Source organism: Onychostruthus taczanowskii, unplaced genomic scaffold, assembly GCF_017590055.1.
Source record: "Onychostruthus taczanowskii isolate IOZ18803 unplaced genomic scaffold, ASM1759005v1 scaffold2, whole genome shotgun sequence".
Taxonomy (NCBI): domain Eukaryota; kingdom Metazoa; phylum Chordata; class Aves; order Passeriformes; family Passeridae; genus Onychostruthus; species Onychostruthus taczanowskii.
Window position 1 is genome coordinate 7,962,671 of NW_024499239.1, and position 23,664 is coordinate 7,986,334.

At 35.4% G+C, this 23,664-nt stretch overlaps 1 protein-coding gene across 4 annotated transcripts in view; it reads right to left on the reverse strand.

Annotated features, from left to right (window-relative positions):
• KLHL5 (kelch like family member 5) overlaps positions 1 to 23,664 on the reverse strand; it is a 51,231-nt gene that overhangs the window by 11,655 nt on the left and 15,912 nt on the right. The window contains exons 3-6 of one of the 4 annotated variants that reach the window (XM_041402984.1): positions 18,254 to 18,436; positions 12,455 to 12,591; positions 11,470 to 11,666; positions 3,658 to 3,870 (exon numbers count right to left, since the gene is read on the reverse strand). In XM_041402984.1, the coding sequence (XP_041258918.1) occupies positions 3,658 to 3,870; positions 11,470 to 11,666; positions 12,455 to 12,591; positions 18,254 to 18,396 (690 nt within the window). In that variant the 5' untranslated portion in view covers positions 18,397 to 18,436. Of the gene's footprint in view, positions 1 to 3,657; positions 3,871 to 11,469; positions 11,667 to 12,454; positions 12,592 to 18,253; positions 18,440 to 23,664 lie in introns of those variants that run through there. The other 3 variants (XM_041402983.1, XM_041402985.1, XM_041402986.1) reach the window with 3 other exon arrangements.

Here is a 23,664-nt window from a genome sequence, read left to right on the forward strand (position 1 = left end):
ACAAGTAAGTACAGATGGCTGAACCTGAACACCTCAGCATCAGGCAAAATAACACAAAATTTGACAGAAAACATAACTAACCATCACAGAGAGAATAAAAAACCTTTTCAAAGCCCTCCATCAGTGATTTTCAGAAAACTGAGATTTCTGCAGCATTTCTCTAAGTGGCTAAAGTTCTCACTATTTAAAATAGCAAATGAAGTGTTTTCATGTAAATAGTAGAGGGAACTTCATCTCATTCTTTACTTTCATACCTTCCACTGTTTCTTCTTTTGACCCAAAGGAATGCTTGTATCACTTCACAGGGACACTTTGTGCTTATAAAATAATAAGCTAAAAGCTGACTGCCAGTGTGCAATGCTATAGAATTGCACATGGTTTAAAAATATATAAAAAACAAATAAATTAATTCCTGTTGTCCTAAATCAGACACTCAGAGCTGCATGCATGAAAAGTAAGGCTCGTACACAACATGACAAATTCAGACTTTCAATATATTTTTCTGATGGACAAGCAGCATATAGTATTTAAAGCAGCACAATGTGTGAATGTGAGTTCTGCAACAACAAGATGCAACCTACATTTTCTACAGTTTCTAACCCACTCAACCTATAAAGAATTCCTCGCAGTACAGAGTCACAGTCTCTGAAAGCAACTTTCTTTCATTTAAAAAGAAATGCAATCTAGTGTGCAGCCTCTTGAAACTAAAACTACTATAACTTTTCCTCACTCAAAGAACTTAAAATGGGCTTACTAAGAGCACATTTTTTTTTCCAAGCTTTATTATTTACATAGGTCCTTGTACTGAAATGCTTTCAGCATTTAACAGCATTTACAAATGACATGTTAGCATGAAATCACAGTAACTGTAAATCTGGTAACGAGAAAGGCAGTGCAGACACTTCTTTACTAAGAACTTCTCTCTAAAAGGAATCTGAGCCATCTTGTAATTCAGAAATTTCTAAATCATCTCTTTCATTATTTATCAGAGATGTAATATTTGCCATATTAGAGCTTAAAAGGCAGACAAATATTCATCTTTAGGAAAAAGAAATGTACAAATATTTAGGACACTGCTTGCACTAATGAGAGATGTCTACAAAGAATGCATAAAACCAATCAATAAAACAAAAAATTACTTATAATTTTTTTGCCTCCAGTGTTACAGTTTAACAGTATTTCCTGAAGATTTTTTTAAAGTGTCTCTGCTTGCAATGTTTTGGTTTCAGCAAGTTGTTCAATTTTCTAATTTAATTTCTTTCCAATACCTTTAACTTATCAACCATAAAACTAAAAAGCTTTTAATTATGTTATATTTGCTGTCAGATAGCCTAATGTCACATGATCATGAAGAAAAACTTGATTCTGAAAACATTAAGACTGTTTTGGGCACTTAAAATAAGTTTACTCATCTACTAAATGTTTCCATATTAAAAACAAAGCTCTAACACTTTAATGTGTTAAAGAAAGTAATAAATAAAAAGATAACATAAAAATATTGCTTTAGAAATATAAGTATATATTTGGAGATGAGATGAAAAATTAAAGATAAAATAAAAAGTAAAATATAATTTTGCTTCTGTATTTCATCTTGCTATTTTCCTAATCAGTTACTGAGTGTTCAAAATTTGATTACAGTAGATATTTCTGGGATAAATTCTGTACTTTCAGTTTCTAAAGACATTTCAATTACAGCCAATTAAGTAAAAGGAATACAGCAGGGGTTACTCAGTTATCAATTAATTAAATGTTCAACAAAAGAATGATTTTCTCCTTGTCAATTGCCTTACTCTGAATTACGTTTCTAGAAAAAATGAATGACAAAGTCAAGGCCACAACTGAGAACATCCTGCTTTTGAATATATAATAATCAGTATGAAAATAAATACTAAAATGCTTGGTAGAGAATGTTACTATCCAGCAACAGGACATCAGATTAGAAGTAATACACAGAATGTAGTGCATGTGATTTATCACTATGAATTAACTGAACTCAATTTTTATTGTGTTAATGAATTTTACTTATTATTCAGGTTCCATAAAAATCCTATCTTCTTCATTTAAGAGAGAATTATCACTCAACAAACAGAAAATCATAAAGCAAAATCCTTTGACTATATAGTAAATACTAAATATTACTAAAGAAGGTCCAGCAAGGAAAGATAAGAAAGGAAAAAAACAAATGAAAAGAATCAAACCTAGTTTACAAACTTGCTATCGGGAAGTGAATCACAGAATCACAAAATAAGAGTTGGAAGGAACCCACAAGGATCATCTCAAGTCCAACTCCCAGCACCCCACACGACATCCCCATGAACCACCATGTGCTTGAGAGCATTGTCCAAACACTTCTTGAACTCTGTCAGGGTTGGTGCTGTGACCACTTCTCCGGGGAGCCTGCTCCAGTGCCCAGCCACCCTCTGGGTGAAGAACCTGTTCCTGATATGCAGCCTAAATTTGCACTGATAAAACTTCATGCTCAGGTCCTGTCTCTGGGCACCACAGTGAAGAGATCAGCGTCTGCCTCTCTTCTTTGCCTCAGTTGTAACTGCAACGAGGTGTCCCCTCAGTGTCCTCTTCTCCAGGCTGAACACTTCAAGTGACTTCAGCCACTCCTTATACTTGAGGGCTTCCTCTCAAGGCCCTTCACCATCTTTGCTGCCCTCCTTTGGACACTCTCTAACAGCTTTAGATCCTTCTAACATTGTGGTGCCCAAAACTGCACCCAATATTCAAGATGAGGCTGACCCAGTGCAGAGCACAGCAGGACAATCCCCTCCCTTGCCTGGCTGGCGATGCTGTGCCTGATGCCCTCAGGACAGGGCTGTCCCTCCTGGCTGCTAGGGCACTGCTGATCCACATTCAACTTTCTGTTGACCAGGACCCCCAGATCCCTTTCCACGTCACTGCTTTCCAGCATCTCATTCCCCAGTTTGTCTGTACATCCAGGGTTGCCCTATGCCATTTGCAGAGCCTGGCACTTATCCTTGTTAAACTTTGTACAGTTGGTGATTGCTCAGTCCTCTAATCTGTGGAGGTCTCTCTGCAGGGCCTCCCTGCCTTTGAGGGAATCAGTATGAGACTAACAAGAGCAGTCATTGCTATGGGACTAGGGAAACTGTAATTCCCAACTATTTAAACAAATTGAGCCCAAAGCTTCCTCAACATTTTCTGTTAATCTTCTCCAAGAAGGAGAAAAATTATTGACTGGGAAGAACAAGAAGTATGCAGTAATGGCATATCAAGAGTTAATAGAATTAAAATCACTCCAAACAATTAATTCAAATTGCATTTCCTGGCTATTTCTACATGAATGAAATGTAATGAGCCAAATAAACCGTGCAAGTTTCATATAGAAGAAATTTATAAAGGACACAGCTTCTAGTGACTAAGATATCCTTGATAAGCATTTTTATAGGCAAGAAAAACAACTTTTTCTAGAAGCTTCCCCCCTTCTTGTGTCCTAGGATCAGAATATGCTGCAGTTTACAGAGGCACAAACTATCATGCCCATATAACATGCTAAGTTCTTACATACAGCTCTAAAAATCCAGATCACTATAAATTTTATGATTTGTCACTATCAATATAATTATACTGTAGACATTATGCCCACTGTAACCATGGTACAAACTAGAGAGGAACTGAACAATTTACTTGTGGAGCAAGCAGAGGCAGTCTAATGTAAGCCAGGAGTTTACTGAGATCTTTCCTTCTCTGTTCCAAATCATGTCGAACCCACGTAAGTAGTGCATTCAGTATAGTTTCTTCATTAGGAATATTCATGTCATCACTTGCTAAAAGTTTAGCAATTTCAGTGGCTGGCAACAACAGAAATTCCTGATTTCTAATTACTTCCATGAAGTTTTCCTGAAAAAGAAAAGTATTTTAATAGAGGCAACATCATACTTTGAAGACATTTTATGGAACACCTGCTGTATCCTCCCCTCTTTTCCCTCCCTTCATGCTATCTCTCAGTTGTCCCACTGGAGTACTGATTTGGGAGGAAGACCAAAAAAAAGTTTAAGTACTGAATTATTTTAATTCCTGATCATTTCCCCAACTCAATCATTTAGTCCCACAGACAGATGTGCTGAAACAACTGAGTGAAGTGTACAGACAGACAGACAGAAATGAGCCGTAGGTTGTGGGTGTTACTATCTTGGCAGTGCAAAGTGAAGAAATACTTCCTGAAGTACAGTTAAAAAGATGCAGTTTGTTCCTGTTGTCAAGCAAAGAGCACAACACACCACAACAACTGGGCACATGTAACTGTTTTCATTACTGCTAGATGAAAATGTAGCAGTAAGTTTTCAGAGAAAATAAACAACACTAACAATTTTATTGTTGATTTAAAATGGATTATTTTAAGTTTATTTTGCCATTTCACAGGTTTTATACAATTGATCTGATTTGACTGGGGAGCAAAACATACAAAGAATCCACAATATTACACATGCCTTACTACACTAACAATATTTATTCTAATAGGACTCAATCTTCTAACTTTCATCTGTCCTTTTCAGCAACAAATCCTTACTTCAAAATAAAAAATTCATAATATGTAACACATCCTACGCTGATATCTGATTACTTCATAATATGAGGATTTGCAGCATATTCTGAAAGGATTCTGATCAGTTTAAGCTGGAATAGCAGAAGTATGTAGAAACACAATCAGCACCATGAACACACAATCAGCACCATTACAGTGAAAAACGTGGATATAACAGAAAAGGTTGATGTTATTTCTATCCCCTCTCCCCATATACCTTTACAAGGCAGCAAAGCAAAGTAAGCAAAAGCAGAAAAGTAAAATCACAACATATTCTTGTATTTTGGTAGCTCAAACTGCATCTAAATTCACACTCAAAACTGCGAGTAGCTTCATGATGATAACAATGTTACAATCAATTGATTAAATGCACTGTGGATTGCTAGATAGCCAGCAAATGGGGTGCTGGTTTTGGTCTGCCATTATGTGCACCTCTAAAACACTTGGAGAACAAAATGTGTTAAATCCACAAACACGGAAGTCTAAGTGGGCCTAATATGAAAATCAGCCTTAGTGTCTTGTTTAATGATTTAAAAAGAAAGAATTGCATGCCAACAAAAAAACCCTGTAGATTAAAAGCACATATTGGAAAGAAAAAAGGATTTTTAGGTCAAAAAAGAGGATAAACTCACAAGAAGAAGCAAGACATGCACTGCAAAACAGGTCTGAATTTAGTATTTAAAATGGCAACAAAAACAATAGTACAGTTTGGCATGATATATGCAATGGGCATCATGACAACAAAGCAAAAAAAGTTAATACTTCTTTTTTATTTCTTGGCCTAATGCTTTCAAAGCTATACCTCAGTACTCCAAAGATACTGACGAATAAAAAAAAAAAAAAGCTGAGCTAAGAGGAAAATCTAATTAGGTGTAAATAGTCCATCTTACATGAAAGCCAGATGTACATAAAATGGCTACAAGATTTGTAAGGGGAAAGATCAAAGTTACTTCACTCCATGGGTAATTCTGGAAATCAGGAAAATAACTCACAATGTTATAGGTGTACGTAATTCTACTTGCACACAGAATTTGGAAAGAAAACTTTCACATTTAATATCTTAAAATATATAATATCTGAAAAGCTTTCCTACAACAAAGATCCAATTGTCTACACAAAAAAGTACTTCCAAGCAAGAGCTATAGTAAATTAGAAGTGAGACAGAGTTGTCTTTTCCTCTTTAATTCATTTGACTATTTGTATTACAAAATAGAAGTTAAATTGAACAAATATATTAATTAAAATCAGTGAAAGGAACTGTACCAATATTCAGAAGCACTACATATGCATTGCTATTTATTTCACTCTGATATTAAATGCCTGGCAGTAAAATTGAATCTGAGAAGTGATCAAAATTATTTCCACAGTTTAAACACACAGTTCACAGGAATTCATATTCCACTGAGTTCATTTGTTTCCACTGGCTGCTTTTTTGTTGGTTCTTTTTCCTAGAAAGTATGCAAGCTGGAGCTGTGTTTTAGTTTTGCTGAATGAACAGGCAGTGAGCTCTGACAGAGAGAAACACCAACACTTACTACCTTAAATTTTCCAAATTGTCTATCCAGATCACAGGAAGAGGAAGGGAAAAGCACTTGCATGAAAAGTTCTTTTGTCTCTGGAGGCAACAACAAGCTGATCTTGCATAAGTCAATCATGGATCCTCTTTGGAAAGCTTTTTTCCAACTGGATTTCATCACTTCAACAGCTTTTATATGTAAAAAGCCTGATTTTCCTTCTTGTTGCTTGCAGACAGACCATTTCTTTTAGATGGGAACAAGTTCAATTTCCTCTTGCTCCCATTCTATTTTTAAAGCAAGAGACTCCTTTTGAGCAGAGTATCAAAGCATTCCACTGGGAATACAGGCACCCTTTGTTCTATGTCTGGTTTTTTTTATAACCAGAACTTGAAAATTCCTCTTCCTTTACAGACAGAGATTCTGAAGACAAAAAGAAGGAGCCAGTGTATCTCCTAGAATTCTTAACCTCCTCATTAGCCTTTTCTTTCTTTCTTCTTATGGGAACTCTCTGTGGAAGAACAGGATAATTCAGAGAACAAATGGTCTGCAGTTTCAATCCCTTGCTTTCTGGTCCTGAAAGTAAAAAGAATTTCCCAACCTCAAAATTAGCTCCTCAAAGAGCTTGGAAACTTTATCAAATAAGTAGACTGAGGCTTATGTGTTAACCAAGACAGGGACATGCAGTCCTCATGCTCAGTGCTGGGTACTGCTCATTCACATCATAACCTCAAATTCATTCTTCAGCAACTGCAGAATGATTAATACTGATACTATTAACCACAGGTCTGCCTTGGACTTGGTACAGAACAAAAAATATTAGGAGCACATAAAAATAAGATGCCATGATGTGTATTTCTAAATGATACTTCATCCCTACAATGGGATGCAGTGAGGTGGTTAGTCTCCCTGCACACTGTGTCAGAAGGATGAAAACCTTGGAGAGCATCAGACATCTGCAGGTTGAGAGGGACTGAGGCTGCCCAACAGGCAGCTCTAACCATGGGGCTCTGCTTAAACTCTGGACTTGGGTAACCAAAAAGCAAGAGGTGTTTGACTCACAGGATCTGAATGACAGCAATCAGGAAATGTTATTTTGTCTGCTGACTGCTTCAGTCCACTGGTCAACTAAGTATGAATTCACTAAGAACTGAGCTAATTAACTTTCTGGTAAACTATTAATAGTCAAACAGCTGTCAGATACCACCTTCTTTACTTTTACTCAGATTTGACTGATGTGCTAAACAATCAACCAATCTAATACTTTCACTGTGTGCAGGGCTTGTTTAGAGTACAGCTATTGTAGCTTGACTCCTCATTGCACTGTTCCTGGATTCCAAAACAGACCGAGCATCATGCAGAAACCTATACAATCTTGACAAGGCAGTACTGATCTGTTGTGCTAGGCAGGGCTGAGGGAACTTGAAAGACAAAAATATCTTGGGTTTTCACATGTGAAAAGGAAGTGAATGAGTATTCCAAGTCAGCTGATTACTGAGCAGGATATTTTGGACTGCAATTTCAGGTGCAAGAATATAAAATCCTTGTTTTAGGCAATACCACAATTTTTGGTTCTGGCCCTTTATGGACAGAAGACATTTAAATTTCTCCTCTCTTCATGCACTCCACTAACAAAAGAAAAAACTGTCCTGACTATTGCAAGAAAAAAAAGACAAATTATCCCTCTTTAATTATTTCTTCCAAATCATAACTCCATGAGTTTTTGTTACCCAACTACTGCCTTACAGGAGAGAGCAAGTCTAAGTGTGCCACACCTTTTCTTCTGCAAAACTACCTAGTTTCTGTGCTTGGACCCAATCTATTACTCTGTTATTTTTTCTTTTTATACATCCATTGGCTTGTTCAGAAATCACAAATTCCAAAACTTACTTTATCTGAATCTTGTAATACTATCACTGCTCATGTATTTTCTGAAGACTTCTGATGAAAATCAAAATGACTTTTCACTCTGCTTTAAAAATGCATAGCTGATCAATAATGATTACACAGGGACTAACTCAGGCACAAAACACAAAGTTTTGAATGTCTGCCCTTTCTTTTTTAGTTGCAAATCATGAAGTTAAAATCTGGCTACTGAAGAAGCTACTGACACTTACCCAAGAACACCTCACTAGTTACCACAGATAGTTCATATTCTGGAAATAACAGAGGCCAGCTTTTCCTCATCTCAAAGTTCAAGTATTGAGTTCCCTTTTGTTTACTTTTTTTGTGGAAAATGATATATTGGTTTTCATTCAAGGTACACTATCTAACTGTTTCAAACCAACAAGATGTCAAAAAGGGGTGTTTGTTCTGACTTCGAAGACAGCAGTAAAGATGCACAGAAGGCATTTTGTGCAAAAATGCCATTACAAATTCGTTAAAGCCAACAGATACAATACTGGCCAGGCCAAAAAAAAGCCTAAATTTACAACTGTATGCCCCAAATACTATATATAAACCACAGCAAAACAGGGTAACCTTTGCTCAAAAGATATCTTTACTCAGATACATTTCATGACTGTATCAACCCTATTTTAGAACTGTGATGTGTAAAAATCAGAGTTGCTCTTTATACAGCATTAAATCCACTTCAAATCACTTCAGTTCATGTTTCATTGAGGACTTTACAAGCTTAAGTTTGTAATGCCAATAATCGACCAGTTTTGATAAACTGTTCCCTTCTGTCAAAACAATTAATCAACACAGTAAGAAATGAAGTCATGCAACACTTCAGTCCTTTTAGCATAAATACATCTGTAATATGAAGAAATGCAACATTCAAATCCTTCCTTTTCTCTTTTTTTTTTTTTAATCACTGATGCTTTCCAATGATTAATGTTCTTTACTCAGACAGAAGAACCCTATTTACAAAGGCAGACCCAATGGGATAACTCACTGATTCATCCTCCAGTTTAAACAAATACTCATTTCACTTGAATTTCAAACTTCATGTAAAAATGTATTTTAATGAAGCAGGTAAAATGATTACAAACTTATTACATGTGTGATAAAAACCTTTAAAACAGAGAAGTTGTTTTACTTGTAAAAATATTAAATGGCAATCAGGGTTTGTTTTCTGTCAAAGAAAAACTCATAGAAAATAACATGTAAATTAAAATGTAAGTATTTTATATTATTCAGTAACTTCTATTACAAGTATTTTAGAAGAACCAGAACTATAAACTGTACTCAGTATAATCCCACACTGTTCTATACAGCCCAATGCAGCATAAAAATAATTCCCTATTTTAACAAAGAGAATTTTGCCAGCTACTACAGGTGTACTTAACCCTTACCTTCTAATACTTCCTAATGGAAAGAGCATCAAGTACCTAGCACTTACTAGTGTTGAACATTTTCTTTTTTCAAACAGCTTTTAAACAAATGAAATTACTTGGGGATTTATTTTAATAGAAGATTCAATTAGACTAGACATTTCTATGCAGTTTCCATAGCAACATTCATTTCAAAATAAAGAAGCTTCTTCTCTATTACTCATTATTACTAAAATTCAATTTAATGTCTCTGTTGGAACTAAACAACATTAAAAGAGGCCTTGGGAAAAATTCATCTAGCACAACTAATTAGTTTTGAAAATAGCTTTTTAAAATCCACCTAATTTGAATTTTATTCACATCAAAACCTTAAAAGCAACAACTTTGCCACCAAAATAAACAACAGCCAAAAGGCAAAGAACTATTTTCCTCTGGTCTGAAAAAAAGATATGCACTGCAAAAGCATGGCTTTTAGGAAGTTCACAGCCCCTATTTTCCCTAAGTCATGAATTGCCAGTCAGAATACTAAGACTGGAATGCCAACATTCCCCTTCAAGGATGCATTAGTCTAATAATTCTAACTATTCTGATATTGGCAGTTCACTTATACAGGACATGACTACAGCCCAGACCAAAATACATGCTTATTCTGAAAAAGAACAAGTAGATCAGAGGAGGGAGTTTCTCTTTTCACATATTTTTTCTATCACTGGTCTCACTTAACATAAATTCTAATACTCCTCAAAGGCATAAGCCACATTTACTTTACTGTTTCACTGCACATTCAACCTAACTGCAGTCTCCTTATTTTTGTTTGTGCAATAATGAAGACCAAGAATAGAAACATGCAAGTTACAATTTGCACCTTATTTATTGATCTGCCTCAGTAAATTCGTGTGTCCATGATATTAAATATCTGAGAGATCCATTCACTGCAGAAGAACATTGTCTTGTATATGGAAAGAAAAAATCTACCTTAAACTTCTGTACATACTAAACTAAATTAATTTAAGCCAAGAAGAAGTAATTTTACAAAAAATTGTTTTAAACCAGCAAAACCTAAGGCAGCAAGAGGAAGAGCCACAGATTTCTAATACTAATTACAAGACATAAATTACAACTCTTGGATCTAAGCCAGTAACTTAATGGCAAGGTAATGCCATGACACACAAGCAAATTAAGTACTATCTTCATTCCCACATCTCTTATGCAGTATCTACATGCCCTCAGTCAGATCCCAAGAGCTTACTTAGTGAAAACTTCATCAACAAGTGAGCAAAATGCCTCACAAAACTGCAAAGAGCAGAAGAACTGACTTGCTTCAGAGATACTTCTGCCTTCTTCTGATAACTTTACTAAAATAAACTTATGAGAAGAAAAAAAAGAACATTTTGTATTAAAATAAAAAGATGACTGTTAAGCAGATGAAGTTTACTTAAATTGGTAGGTCTGAATTTCTGTAAGTTAACTCAAAAATATAATTGGCAAGTTTGTATCTAGTCATATATTACCTAGCCGAAGATTAAATTCTTTGATGCCTGACATCCCGTTGCTAAATTATTAAGGATAGTGCAGAATCTATATTGCTGAATGTCCACATTCATACCCCAAGTATAACCATATTACCTAGCTGAAGATTAAATTATTTGATGCCTGACATCCTGTTGCTAAATTATTAAGGATAGTGCAGAATCTATATTGCTGAATGTCCACATTCATACCCCAAGTATAACTTACAACCTGATTACTCCAGTTCATTACAAAAAAAGGAACTCTACCCCTCCATTTAGTAATGTGTTATTTTGGAATAGGTGATGGCAGCTTCCCCACTGTGAAGTTTGCAGTTTTTGACTGTCAGAAAGAAGAATAGGTTTTTGAAATATGTTATTAAATGCATACTCCACAATTCTATTTCTGTTACAGGGCATTTATGCTTGTGTATTTCCTTCCAACTCTAAACCAGCAACTTTGCAGCTATTTTGTAATTTTTCATCATGGGAACATATTCTTGTTTGAAAACTATAAAGGCTTTCTGGGGGAAAAACATTAGTACTATATTTAGGAAAACATTCTGTATTTTCCTTACTAAATAAAGCAGATGATACTTAATGTAACAACATACCATGGTGTAATTGTGAGCCACCTTGTGCAAGTCAGTGCAACCCTGCGCATCAGCAAAAGATCGGATTCCAAGGCAATTGGATGGGTGAAGCTGCTTCATTAAGAATTTACAGCATGCTTCTACAACCTGAGAGAGCTGAAGAAGGCAAGCTGTAGACAACAGGCACTCAATGTTATCTTCTTTTAATTCAAGGCGACCTAGTAACATCAAAAAGAAAATCACATTAGTTTGCTCTTATTATAATCTTACAAACTCCTGAAAACCCCAAGGCAACAGAATTATTCACAGATTATATGACAGAAGAGAAGGCTTAGTAAACATCACCCTCAGCATTAGATAACTAATAGTTTTCAAAATTAGTATCTATAATGATGTAAGGAAAGGAATTCGTAATGAGATTCCTTTTTTTGTCAGTCCTGATACATTTAATAGATTCACATAATTTGTTAACTAACTGAATGTAGCATTATCAGAGAAACTTTATGGTTGTCTCAGGTAACAGCAATGAAATCCAATTGCTGTCTACAGCTTTCTCACCGGTGAAGGGGAGGGGAAGGCACTCATCTCCTCTCTCTGCTGTCTGGTGACAGGACCAGAGGGAATGCCCTGAAGGGGGTTAGGAAAAGGTTCCTTTCCCATTAGGAAAAGATTCTTCCCCTAGAGGGCACTGCCCAGTTGGGCGCTGGAAGAGGCTACCCAGGGAAGCGGTCACAGCACCAAGCCTGACAGCTGAAGAAGCATTTGGAAAACACTCTGGGACACATGGTGTGATTGTTGGGATGTTCTGAGCAGGGTCAGGAGTTAGACTTTGAGAATCCTTGTAGGTTGCTTCCAAATCAGGATATTCTATGATTTATTGTTATTTATTTAGAAGTATTTAAATAATGTGAATAATTTGTAAAGAGCACTTGAAATCTAGTAATGGAATACAATGCTCACATGAGGACAATTCATTAGATGAAATTCCCATTTTCACTTCAATTACCTGTATATGCATATTGAACCAGAGCCCACAATGCCTTTGGCTCCACACCTTCCATCTTGATTTCTTCCTGTCTTGCCTCCCTTACATCATTAGTGAACATTGCTGCAAAGTAGTCCGAAACAGAGGAGAGAACCAATCTGAGTACGACATGCAGCACAAAAGGAGAGAAATAGAAGAAAACAAAAAAACCTTAGTCAACCTGATGTTTGTTAATTTATGATTCATTACTTTGCCCTTTGAAGAAACACTGTAGTGAGAAAAACATTTAAAAATTGACAAAGTGCTCCATGCTCTAGTTTCTCTCTATGAATAATGAAGTACTGATACTAAACCTACATTTGCTACTGATCTAAACTAATTACCCTTTCAAAGCTCAATGACTTTTAATAGCCAACACAGACATAAACACCCCCAAATCCACATAAACTGGAAATTAAGTATAAATATACATTGTTAAAATAAAATTGAATTGATTGTTATTTATATTATGTTAGATATTTCTTTAAATGTGGAAGAATGACTTACCAGTCCTTTTCAAAGTGCTTTAAAATGCTTTTATTCTTGGTTCACACATATACATTCAATTACTCATACTGATAACAAAACTTCTCACAGTAAATGTGATGATACAGAGTATTCTCTTTTTTGGGTATCTATTTAGCCTTTTGTAATAATCCTGACTATTTTACTGTGTAAGTAAATATGTTAGTGCACAACAGACATTTCCTTGGATTATTGAGAGTAAAACACTCATTACAAATAATAATGCCACTCTGCAAAATGTAGAAGAATTTCGATGTGTTCAGAGATTGGGGTAAAAGAGAAAATTCTATGAGGCAGGAATATGAAACCTTCCATAACTATTCAGGAGAAATAAGAGATCTCCAGGAATGGCCTTGTGCCTTAAATCAATTTTTGCGCTGTAGCAGTTCACTGTTGCCTTGCCCACAGGGATTTCAATATAAATACATGTGTATACGTATGGATCTACACAAACAGCAAGCCCAAAAACCCAGCCTACTGCAAATACACTGAACAGTCCATATGCATGCATTCAATTAATCTAATACTTCAGGCAGTTTATGCCACCCTGAATCATTACAATGGTGTGTTAAAAGGGCAGAGGTCAGGAACCACAAAACAGAGCAGAACTAAATGAAAAGGTGAGCACCAGTGCTTAGGGGAGAATTTACAGGTACATATACAAAGTAATGAAATACTACAAGCAGTCTCTTAATTAACTGCAAAGTAATAAAATTTTGACTAATTAATCTCACAATATATTTTTCTTGTGAACTTTCTGATCATTGACCATTTGGTTAGGCTTACAGAAAAAAAGGGTATTTTTTTTTTCTAGCTGCTGAGGCAATAGAGTTACAATTGCATGGGGAAAAGATTAATTTTATTTTAACACCTTGTATGATGGAAGTTTTGTCAAAAAAAACCCAAAGTTTTGTTTTCGTAAAGAAAAAGTAAATTCTCTTATTGAAATATGAGAATTATTCTGTAGCTGACTAGCTAAGAAAAATTAGAACTTTCTGCTAAGGTACAGCCTGGGCATCACTTCTAGGCATTTTAACCTCAAGTTTAATGAAATCTGCATTTAAATCAAAATATTGGCTCCCAGAGATCTATACAAGTCGAGTAAGTTAGAGAGTGCATTCATGTAAGTATCAAGGGAGAATTTCTGCAACTGCTTTTGATGCTAGAATGAGATGACAAGACCAGGTTTCTATGTACAAAATAGGTGTTCTCACTGGAAGGGAAAGTGGTTTGAATAACCCAATTATCTCTGCAGGTCCAATTCAGAATTTAAAAAGGCAAAACAACCAACTTAACATATTCACATCTGACTGTTCTGACTTGGAACTTCTACACAGAATAAAACTTGAAAAAGACAGGCCTCCTGCAACAGGAAATGGAATTTAATACACAGTCATATCATAATTTGAGGGTTGTTTTTTCCTTTTTTTCTTTCCCCAGCAGTGCAGCTGGATTAGGTAGCTGCACTATTATTTGGAACACTGGACTGTATACATTTCAGAAACAACTGCTGATGAAATGCCAAATAATAACATGAGGGTCCCAATGCCTTCTATCAGAGGTTTGATATCAGCAAATTTCTCCCTGTAATTTCCAGGCTCAAGAGTCCTCCAAAGGAAATTAACAGAAATGTAATCCATTTACTATTTTTGCAAACGTGTTCAGATCCATGAGGAGGTATACCTGCTTCACAGTGGTAAGTGCTTTCCAGAGGGTGACTTCCATACGCTGACAGAGGATGTGAAATCCACAAGTAGTTTAATACAGGTAATTTGAAAAAGTACAAATTATCCTGAGAGCAGTTTTGCAATGATTTCACAATGAAAAGCCTTAGAAGAGGTATCTACACTTTTCTCTTAATTCAACTCATTTAGAAAAAAAACTTATTTCAAAGAAAGAAATGGGATTAAAATATACAGTGACAATGCATCAAGGTGACACTGAGGCAGAATAAAAGAAAACCAAGGCAAACTTCCAGCCAACTGGCCTTTTCTTTTTCCCACTAGTCAATAAAAATCAATTACTGCTATACACATGTGATTTGATATTCACTCGTCACTAAATACTGACAAAATCTGGGTGTTTCAGTATATTTTTCTGTTCCTACAGGAGGCTCCAAGGCTACTGATGTCTTTAACTTCAGTGGTTTGTAATGATCTAAAATTAGAACTATCTACCATGACAACTTAATAGATTTTGAAGAGTTTTCCACTGAGAGCCAGTAAAATATGTGGCACACTTTAAAACCCGTACTTGTTGGAACTGCCACAAGCTGCATCATCTAGATAGTTTTCTAGGTCACCAAGGCAATTACTAAATGTAAAATGATGACAGCTACCAAACCTGGCAATGTACAGGTTTAGTATCTCCAAACCCGTCTCACCTGACAGAATGAAGTGACGCTGCTTAAGATCTGAAAGATAAAAGGAACTCTTCCTAGGCAGCTCCTTGTTTGTGACTGCAACAGCTGAAAACTGTCCTTGGAAACTCACTATCAGCACTCATTGAAGTTGGAAGGTGATATTGAAGAGTTCAGGCTCTTTCAAACAAGCTTCCTAAACCCTAGAGTACACAAGGTTCCATTTGCCTTCTTAAGTCCCATCTCTTTTGTATTTCCATCTTTCAGTGTCAACAGAAAGACAGATAATGGCTCTGCCCAGACTGCTGATTAAAGGATGTGGCAGGCTTTAAATGCCCTCTGGGCAGGAATTTACACACATTTCCCTTTTCTTACATGAATGTTCTAATCAGTGGTTTATTACTAAAAAAACACAAGCTTTTATTTTGGATATAGCAGTTAGCTGAATGTAATAAATACAAGCATAAAATTGGTAAACATCTGAAATTGCAGTGGACACAAAATAAGTATGCTATGAAAAACTTAATTAAATTAATTAAATCAAAGTATCCAAAATATCTTTATGGAACTGGTACCTGTGATTACTACCAAGGCAGACACCAAACTCATGTCTCTTTTTTTCTAAAAACATACATAATGCACCTCACAACACTCAATAAAAGTAGAAACTGATAATTTAAAAAATACAGGAATTATTAAAATACCAAGTTCAAAACTGAAAATCTGATTACTCCTCTCTATATAGGAGTGTTATTAATATTAATAATGAAAAATGTTCTTTCTTACCAGCTCTATGTGACCACATACTATGAAAAACTCTTATCTTCCTTATGAAAAAATAAAGGAAAACAAGTATGTCCAGTGTAAGCGAACTTTCTATTTTCTTACTCATCTCAGAATGCCAAGCTATTAAGTTAAGATGTATTTAATACATATTCTGTTGCTTATTAAGTCTCAAGACAAAATAATCACTGGTTTTATGAAATGCACTGACTGATCCAGCCTGCAGTCAATACTAAAAAAGTCAGAACTTTAGTATGGAGGCAGCAAAAAATACTACAGAAGTTTTTTCTTATAACACTGGCTGCTACAAATACATAAAGGCAGTCATCTTATTGAATTTCTATAAAATTTAAATGAAATTTAAGATTTCCATATTTATCTTTCCCACTATGAAAAAAAAAATCAGTTTTCATGAGATACTTTTGATCTACTGAGATTAAGACTGCAGTTATTGCTATATTTCTCTGTGAAAACAAAACAGAGAAAGAACTTACTATGCAAAAGGCAAAGCTTCTTTGTAAGTTGCTCCAACGTTATAAAGTGAATAAGAGAGAATCATAATCCTCCCACTTCCTGGTACAAGCACAAAGTGTGCTTCTTTGGCTTTAAATTTCATACATATTTAACACAGAAAATACTAACTACAGCAAAGTGTTTCTCCTCAGAAGAGAAGTCCAGAGCAGTAGTAGTATATGCCTCATGCACTACAGAAATAGATATAGTAGTAAAAACTGGAGAAGTCAGTTCTCTGAAGAAATAAGAAACAAGCGTGAACCACATTAAAGGACTTTTTAGTGTGTTGTCTATGCTTTTATTTCACTGCAAATAGAATCTTCCAGTCCTTAAAAGATATTCACAGCTGACATCTGCACCCTTTCTACACATTTTTAACTATTACATAAGCCACAGTCCAAACACATATTGCAAAGGGGTTACCTTGGTTCTATAGGGAAGCAACAATTTCCTTATTATAATCACTATTTTTTCCTGTTTACACAACTCCAAAGTTTTTTGACCCTAAATTACTTGAGCATGTGCTCAATAGGGGTGTGTCTATTCCATGTTTTCATCTGATTCATTCTCTTCACAGGGACAACACACTTAAGTAGCTAATTTGAACGTTTCATAAAATGAAGTCTCTGAGAGCAACAGCAAGCTATGGTTTAAAAGCCTCCCTGGTTCTCAAGTCAGTTCTCATCCCCATGCTGTCATTCCCTCAGCTGAGTCAGCACAACAGTGTGGACAATATCCAAATAAAAGCAGAAATCTGGCTTTTTAAGGAAAGCCAGTTTGTACCAACTCCAAACCAGCAACATCTTTCCATCTTTTTATTACTATTACAGCATTGAGCTGCAGTTTCACTGTGTGAGTAGGAATCAGCAATGGAAAACAATAATGCTTTAGGATGCTATTTCTGTTGTAGACCTCAACTTAGGAAACCACAGCTTACTTATACCTAGGTTCCTATTAAAATTACAAATTCTGTGCATTAAATACCATAATGTGCTTCAGCTACACATGCCTGTGTTTTGCAATCTTTGCTATTTTCCTAGATTTTAAGCGACATACATATGATCTGTTGATTACACAGATGACAGAGAGGGTAATGTTTGAACTGATTTAGACCTCTAATACTGGCAGTGTTCAGAAGTCTCCTATCAAAGGACTCTTCTTACTACAAGAGCAAAAAACCTTTATGTGAAAAGAAGACTGTCCTTATTGTTAACTGTGACTCCAATAGCATAATTGCTAGTACAAAGAAAAAAAATAAACAAAATTAAATCGAAGAAAAAAATTTACATCATTGTAAAGAAACTACTACTACTTATAATATTCTGGGAGTGTATTTGGGACTTCTGGGGGTTTATTATGCAAATATCATAAGTATACTTAGAAACAAAAAGAACCTGAACTTTTTTATTCTATATTACGTAGAACAGAAAAATTAACTCTTTGTTTCCAAATAAAGGTTAAAAATCACATACGTGTTTAAAGTACTCTGAATTGTTTAGGATGATCTAACATTTTTTTAACAAGACATGGGACACACTTTGAAGGTGCATTTGTAAATAATTATGAAGTTATGAAGTTATTTCAAATTATAATAAACTTACCTGTGAGCTGGAATTCTACGATCACCAGCAACTAACACCACATCACACAGCTGATTGTGTCTCAGATAATTCTCCATCTTTTTAAAAGTTTGCTCAGCATGGTTGAGAGCCTGAAAAAATTCATCTGAGGTACAGGGCTCCATTGTTTGACAGGATGATAAGGTGTGGCTGCTGTTGGAGGTTCTGCTGAAGACAATAACAGAAATCTCAGTTCACACAATATTCAGAAGCAATTTTATCTACAAAGGATAAAATAAAAATCATATGTGATTTTAAAGTTGACATGCATGATTTGTTTTAATATATATACCCTTGCTATTTTATTTTTCTTCATATTTTCCTTCTCACTCCAAAACAATCTAGACTCTTGTGGAAAATGTGTAATCATTTCATGTTGCACTCTTCAACTAAGTGAGACACAGAGATCAGCCCAGCAATTGCATCTGTAGTGCTGTCAGATGGTTAAGGAAGAACATCCACCAAATCCCTGCAAAGTGAAAAAGTAATGGAAGGATGGCAATAAGGAACCAAACTCCTCCCTGCCACTTATGTTTCACACTTAACCTAAGGTGGCCAGAACAAAACTCAGCTAGTAAAAGCATATGGGCATGCAGGGGAAAAAACCACAAACACATTGATACACCACCATTCCTATTGCACTCCTTGTGTCTGATATGAGATCTAGCACATCAGAAGTCAACAGAAGTGAAAAGCAAGGGTAGATGGGGAGAAAAATTATTCCCATCTGTATACACAAACACAGAAGAGTGGGAAAAAATAGGAATAGAGAAAATGTAAAAGGAATGCATGGCCCTAGGAGATAAAGGAAATGAATCCTAATGATGAACATTGTGGAAAGCATGTTTCCTTGCTGACAGTTCTTTAACTGACTACTGCTTAGTTTTTAACAATGCAGGCAACTTATAAAATACTCTGGATCTACCATAACATTTGGAAGGATGTGGTTTCACAATATCTGCATCCCAACCCCTGCTTCCACCAAGATGTAATCAACTGAGCAGCATGCCTGGGGCGAAATCCACCACGAAACTTATCTCACTCCTTGGTGCAGGATACTAAATTCAAGACAGAGCTCCTCAAAACTAAAGTCTAAATTTCCAACAGAAGATTTTCTGTAAAGTGGAACTTTGTGGTTTTATCATATGTTTTGGTTTTGGGGTTTTTTGCATGTACCCAGATAGCTAAAAAAGCCAAGCAGTTTGGTATTTAATTCAGAGCTAAATCTAATAATGGATCAGAAATGAGATACCTGCCCACTGATATCCCTTGGGGGACTTTATGTTAAATATTCTCGCTGAAGCTGTGGTTAGCCATTTATTTATCTATCTGTCAACTTCTCCCCTGCTCCCTGTACCCCACGAGTCACTTGTTCTCCTCCACCACCGGCCCTCTGACAGGCTGGAACAAGTATTCTTTGTGGCCATTTTGGAAACTGAAGCAGGGCTCATACAAAGATGTAACCATGTAACCATGGACAACATTATTTTGCTCTGCTGGGTGGCATTCTAAAGGGAATGAGCAAGAAGTACTCAGTGAAAGCAACGCTTTAACCAGCAGCCCTGAAAAACAAAAACAGAAGTGGAATGGGTAGGTCACCGGTCAACGCACAAATACTTAGGGAATTATTCTGTATCTCTGAATCACCATTTAGCACACTCTCAATCAGGTTAATATGTTGTGTTTTTTTCTGGTTTGTTTGGTTGTTTGTTTGAACTATATATTAACCCATATTCCTTAAAGTAACTCCATTAATAACATTTTTTAAAAATTACATGCTATTACATGTTAGAATTTTATTTACATTACAACCTTACAAAGTGTTTTTCAGATAAGAAGAAACTACAAAGGAAAAAGCTTTCCAAGCCAGCACTTGCTGGATCACAACCTCACTGGAGCTATTGCCAGCTTCAAAACAGCATGTTTTCCACACAGAACTCAGTCATCACTCTCATTAAATAAGGAAAAATAATTGCTATGGTGTCTGTTTACCAGTATCCACAATAGAACATATTCAGGACACAATGGAGTCAAGCCTAGTTCTCCCTTGCATCTAAAGATGCTCAATCCCATACCTGTCTTCTAGCTAGTAACTTACAAGCCATTTTCCATAATGAAGGAACAGGAGATAGAAAGACTAAGGTTCAGGAGTCCATAAAGATAACCTGAACGAGACTTTCTCAAAAAACTTCAGCTGTATTGTCACACACAATGATATCATCAATATAGCTTCACACTGTTGCAGTGCAGTCTGGATCAGTTCATAGTCATCAGTCCATCAGTCTAATTGGTACAGTATTTGCAAAATTAAAAAAAAAAAAAAAAAAAAAAGAAAAAGGAAAAAGAATGCTTCAAAAGCTATTTATGTCTGTTATCCTGTGACTGGATATGAAAAATTTAAATGCCCCTCCTTCCACAAACTGTTTCATGAATATTTTTCCAGTTCATTTGCTATAGCAATGACAACCTGGGAGAATTCCTGAAGAACTTACACCCTCAAAGGTCAGTGAGACTGAGGTAAAAAAAGACATATCAAAGGATTCTGGAGCTCAAAAACTCAGGGTGGGGAGGCAGACTTATATTGGAAATTACAACATACTAACTGCAGGACTGATCATACACAGCAATACTGCAGAGCTGCTACCACATGCTACATTCAGACTTTGTCTTTAAATAATTACAGACATTTTACTAAACTGTTCAAGGTCAGCACATAGCTGATGAATTCTGGAATCCTGTTTGTATTTAATGTTCAAATATAAATATACATCCTATATCATATTTTAATACATTTCCCTACTTCAATCTGCAATAAAGTAATTCCAGTATTTTAGTGCACACACGGATGAAATTAACCAGATACAACATTCTGCACACTAGGTATGCTCTAGGTATTTTTAGCTTTATCTCCACCCATGCCATCTCCACCAGGTCTGTAGATTGTTGCTAAAGCACCACCAAAAAAAGTTAAGAAAAACAAATCTAACGCTAATAGGATTACACTTTCTATACAAGAGTCTGCAGAGCTGTTGGTGAATTCTTAAAAGTGTATGAACCCAAAGGGATGATCATTGCCTCAGGGATGCAGAATAGTTAACAAACAGCAGTGATAGAGGAAATCTAGGAGATGAAAATCTGCAGAAGAATTCAAAACTCACTGTCCCAGTAAACAACCATTCGAGCTAATGCTGGTTACAAACGACACACAGGAGTATGATGTGAACAGTATTACAGACAATTAGCTCTGATTCTTGAATCTGAATGGTCTGTTTGCATCTCAGACAAACAGATACAACCTTGGTCAAAGATCTGGTACTAAACTTGGAATTGAACTCTATATAACACCAAATTAATTGCACAGCAGCTCTCCTCTAAATGAATCACATAATAATGATCTAAATGATGTCATAGCGACAAAGACCTGATCTAAATGCTTTTCTACTTGTGCTATATGACAAGGCAAAGAGGAAGGACTGATACAAACAAAGCAGGAGAGCTGTTTCTGTTACTTCATGTTATTAGGGCTTGTAACTGGGCAGTAAGTTACAGAGGAGCATAGAAGAAAGGTAACTATAGCTTCTACAAAGGGTTTTTTAAAAAGACTTTTGCATGCACACAATTTGCTTGTAAAGGAAGAACAATGTTTTCATATGGGAAAAAAAGCTTTGTAAACTACACAGACAAAAGTGCTGCTATGGGGTTTTTTCCCTCGAGTCAACATACAAGAAACCATATTTTAGACTACAAAGTAAAAACATTTAATTAAGTCCTTAATATCAGAGAAACTCCAGGCATTAGGCAGAATTATGCAGTCTGTCTAAGAGCTTATACATTTTTAACAAATGACGTGAACAAAACATGGTATAAGTGCAGTCTCCCCATAAGACAGAGATACAGATAACAATACAAAGCAAGCTCCTACACTGCCATTAGTTGCATATTAAATTGTACTGACACTGAACTAAAAATTTACCTAAATTATTCAAAGCATGTAAGTAAACATTAGCATGAATTAGGAGACAGTAACAGAAATACAAAAACCTCTAGATGCTGTACATAATTAAGCACATAATTTAAAAGATATTTCCAATTTACTAAGTTCAAATTGTTTGTGCATTTTCTCTAGTATACAACTGTCTGCAACAGAAAAAAAACAAGGCAACACTTTTTAAAACATCCTAAATAAGTATCTGCAGTTCTCCAACTCTACAAAGTAACAAATTAGTTTTACCATATGCACATTACTATCTTAAAATTAAGACCAAATGTTGTAGTATTTTCAATGTACACATTTATCTTTTAAAATTACATGTTTATTATCCTACAGTGATTGCCTAGCTATGAAGAGAATATCCTAACTGGATAATGCTGCATGTAAAAATTTCCCATCAGAAATATATGTTGCTGAAATGGAAGGTGATGTTATACCTGTATCATATCCAATAACGTAGCTATTTAAAAATTTACATCTGAATGTCATTTCAAACTGGATCTCTTTAGAGGTGTGTTACTTACAGCTACATAGTTGTTGCAGCACAGTAGGACTGCTGTTATGATGCAGCAGTATGTAGGATTTCCTTTCCCAGTAATTCTACTATTTTGACATGGGGTGATAAAAGCAAATACACTGTGTTCACTACTAAGCAATTTTAGCCTCCTTCCTTTCCTTGAATGTTTAAAGGTCATATATACAATTAACAGTTTTTGTATTATGGACTACTTTGCCTTTCCACTAAATTGATTCTTCTCCTAAGGAATGAAAACCAAGAAACTGCTATAAGTAAATCGATCTGTCCTTAATAGCCTTTATTAAATAGTGTACCCTTTTAAGCAGCCACACTTTCTGAAATGCCACATCAGTACAAAGATATCTTAAAAGCAAGAAAGCAAACATAACATTTTCTGAAATGGTAAGCTATTATGCACTACATGAACTACAAAACAGGAAAAATACTTTTAGTGAAGAATGACTGACTTATACCATAAATGAAATAAAAGAATTCAACTGATATTTCACAATTAAGGTTTTTAACTTGCCTAATTTACAACAACTGGTAAACAATTTTCATTCAAGAACAAGTTTTACAGTTTCATCTTTAGTAACGATGTGCAAGAAAAGAACACCAAAACATCTTTACAGATGCAATAGAAACATTTTTTTTTCTGCCAGATGCACAGTTTAATTCAACCAAATGAGTTACTGGAATCACTTTAAAGCACAAACTGATTGACTTTCAATTAATGTAATTTTTTTCTTAGATTTATAGTCTAAGTATTTTTTACAGTTCATTCTCCGTCGTCTATAGATACACATGGAAGCATGAGATCAGAATCAGAAGAAGTTTACATTTTCATAATCTCCTCCTAACTGACATAACTAAACAATCAGTATC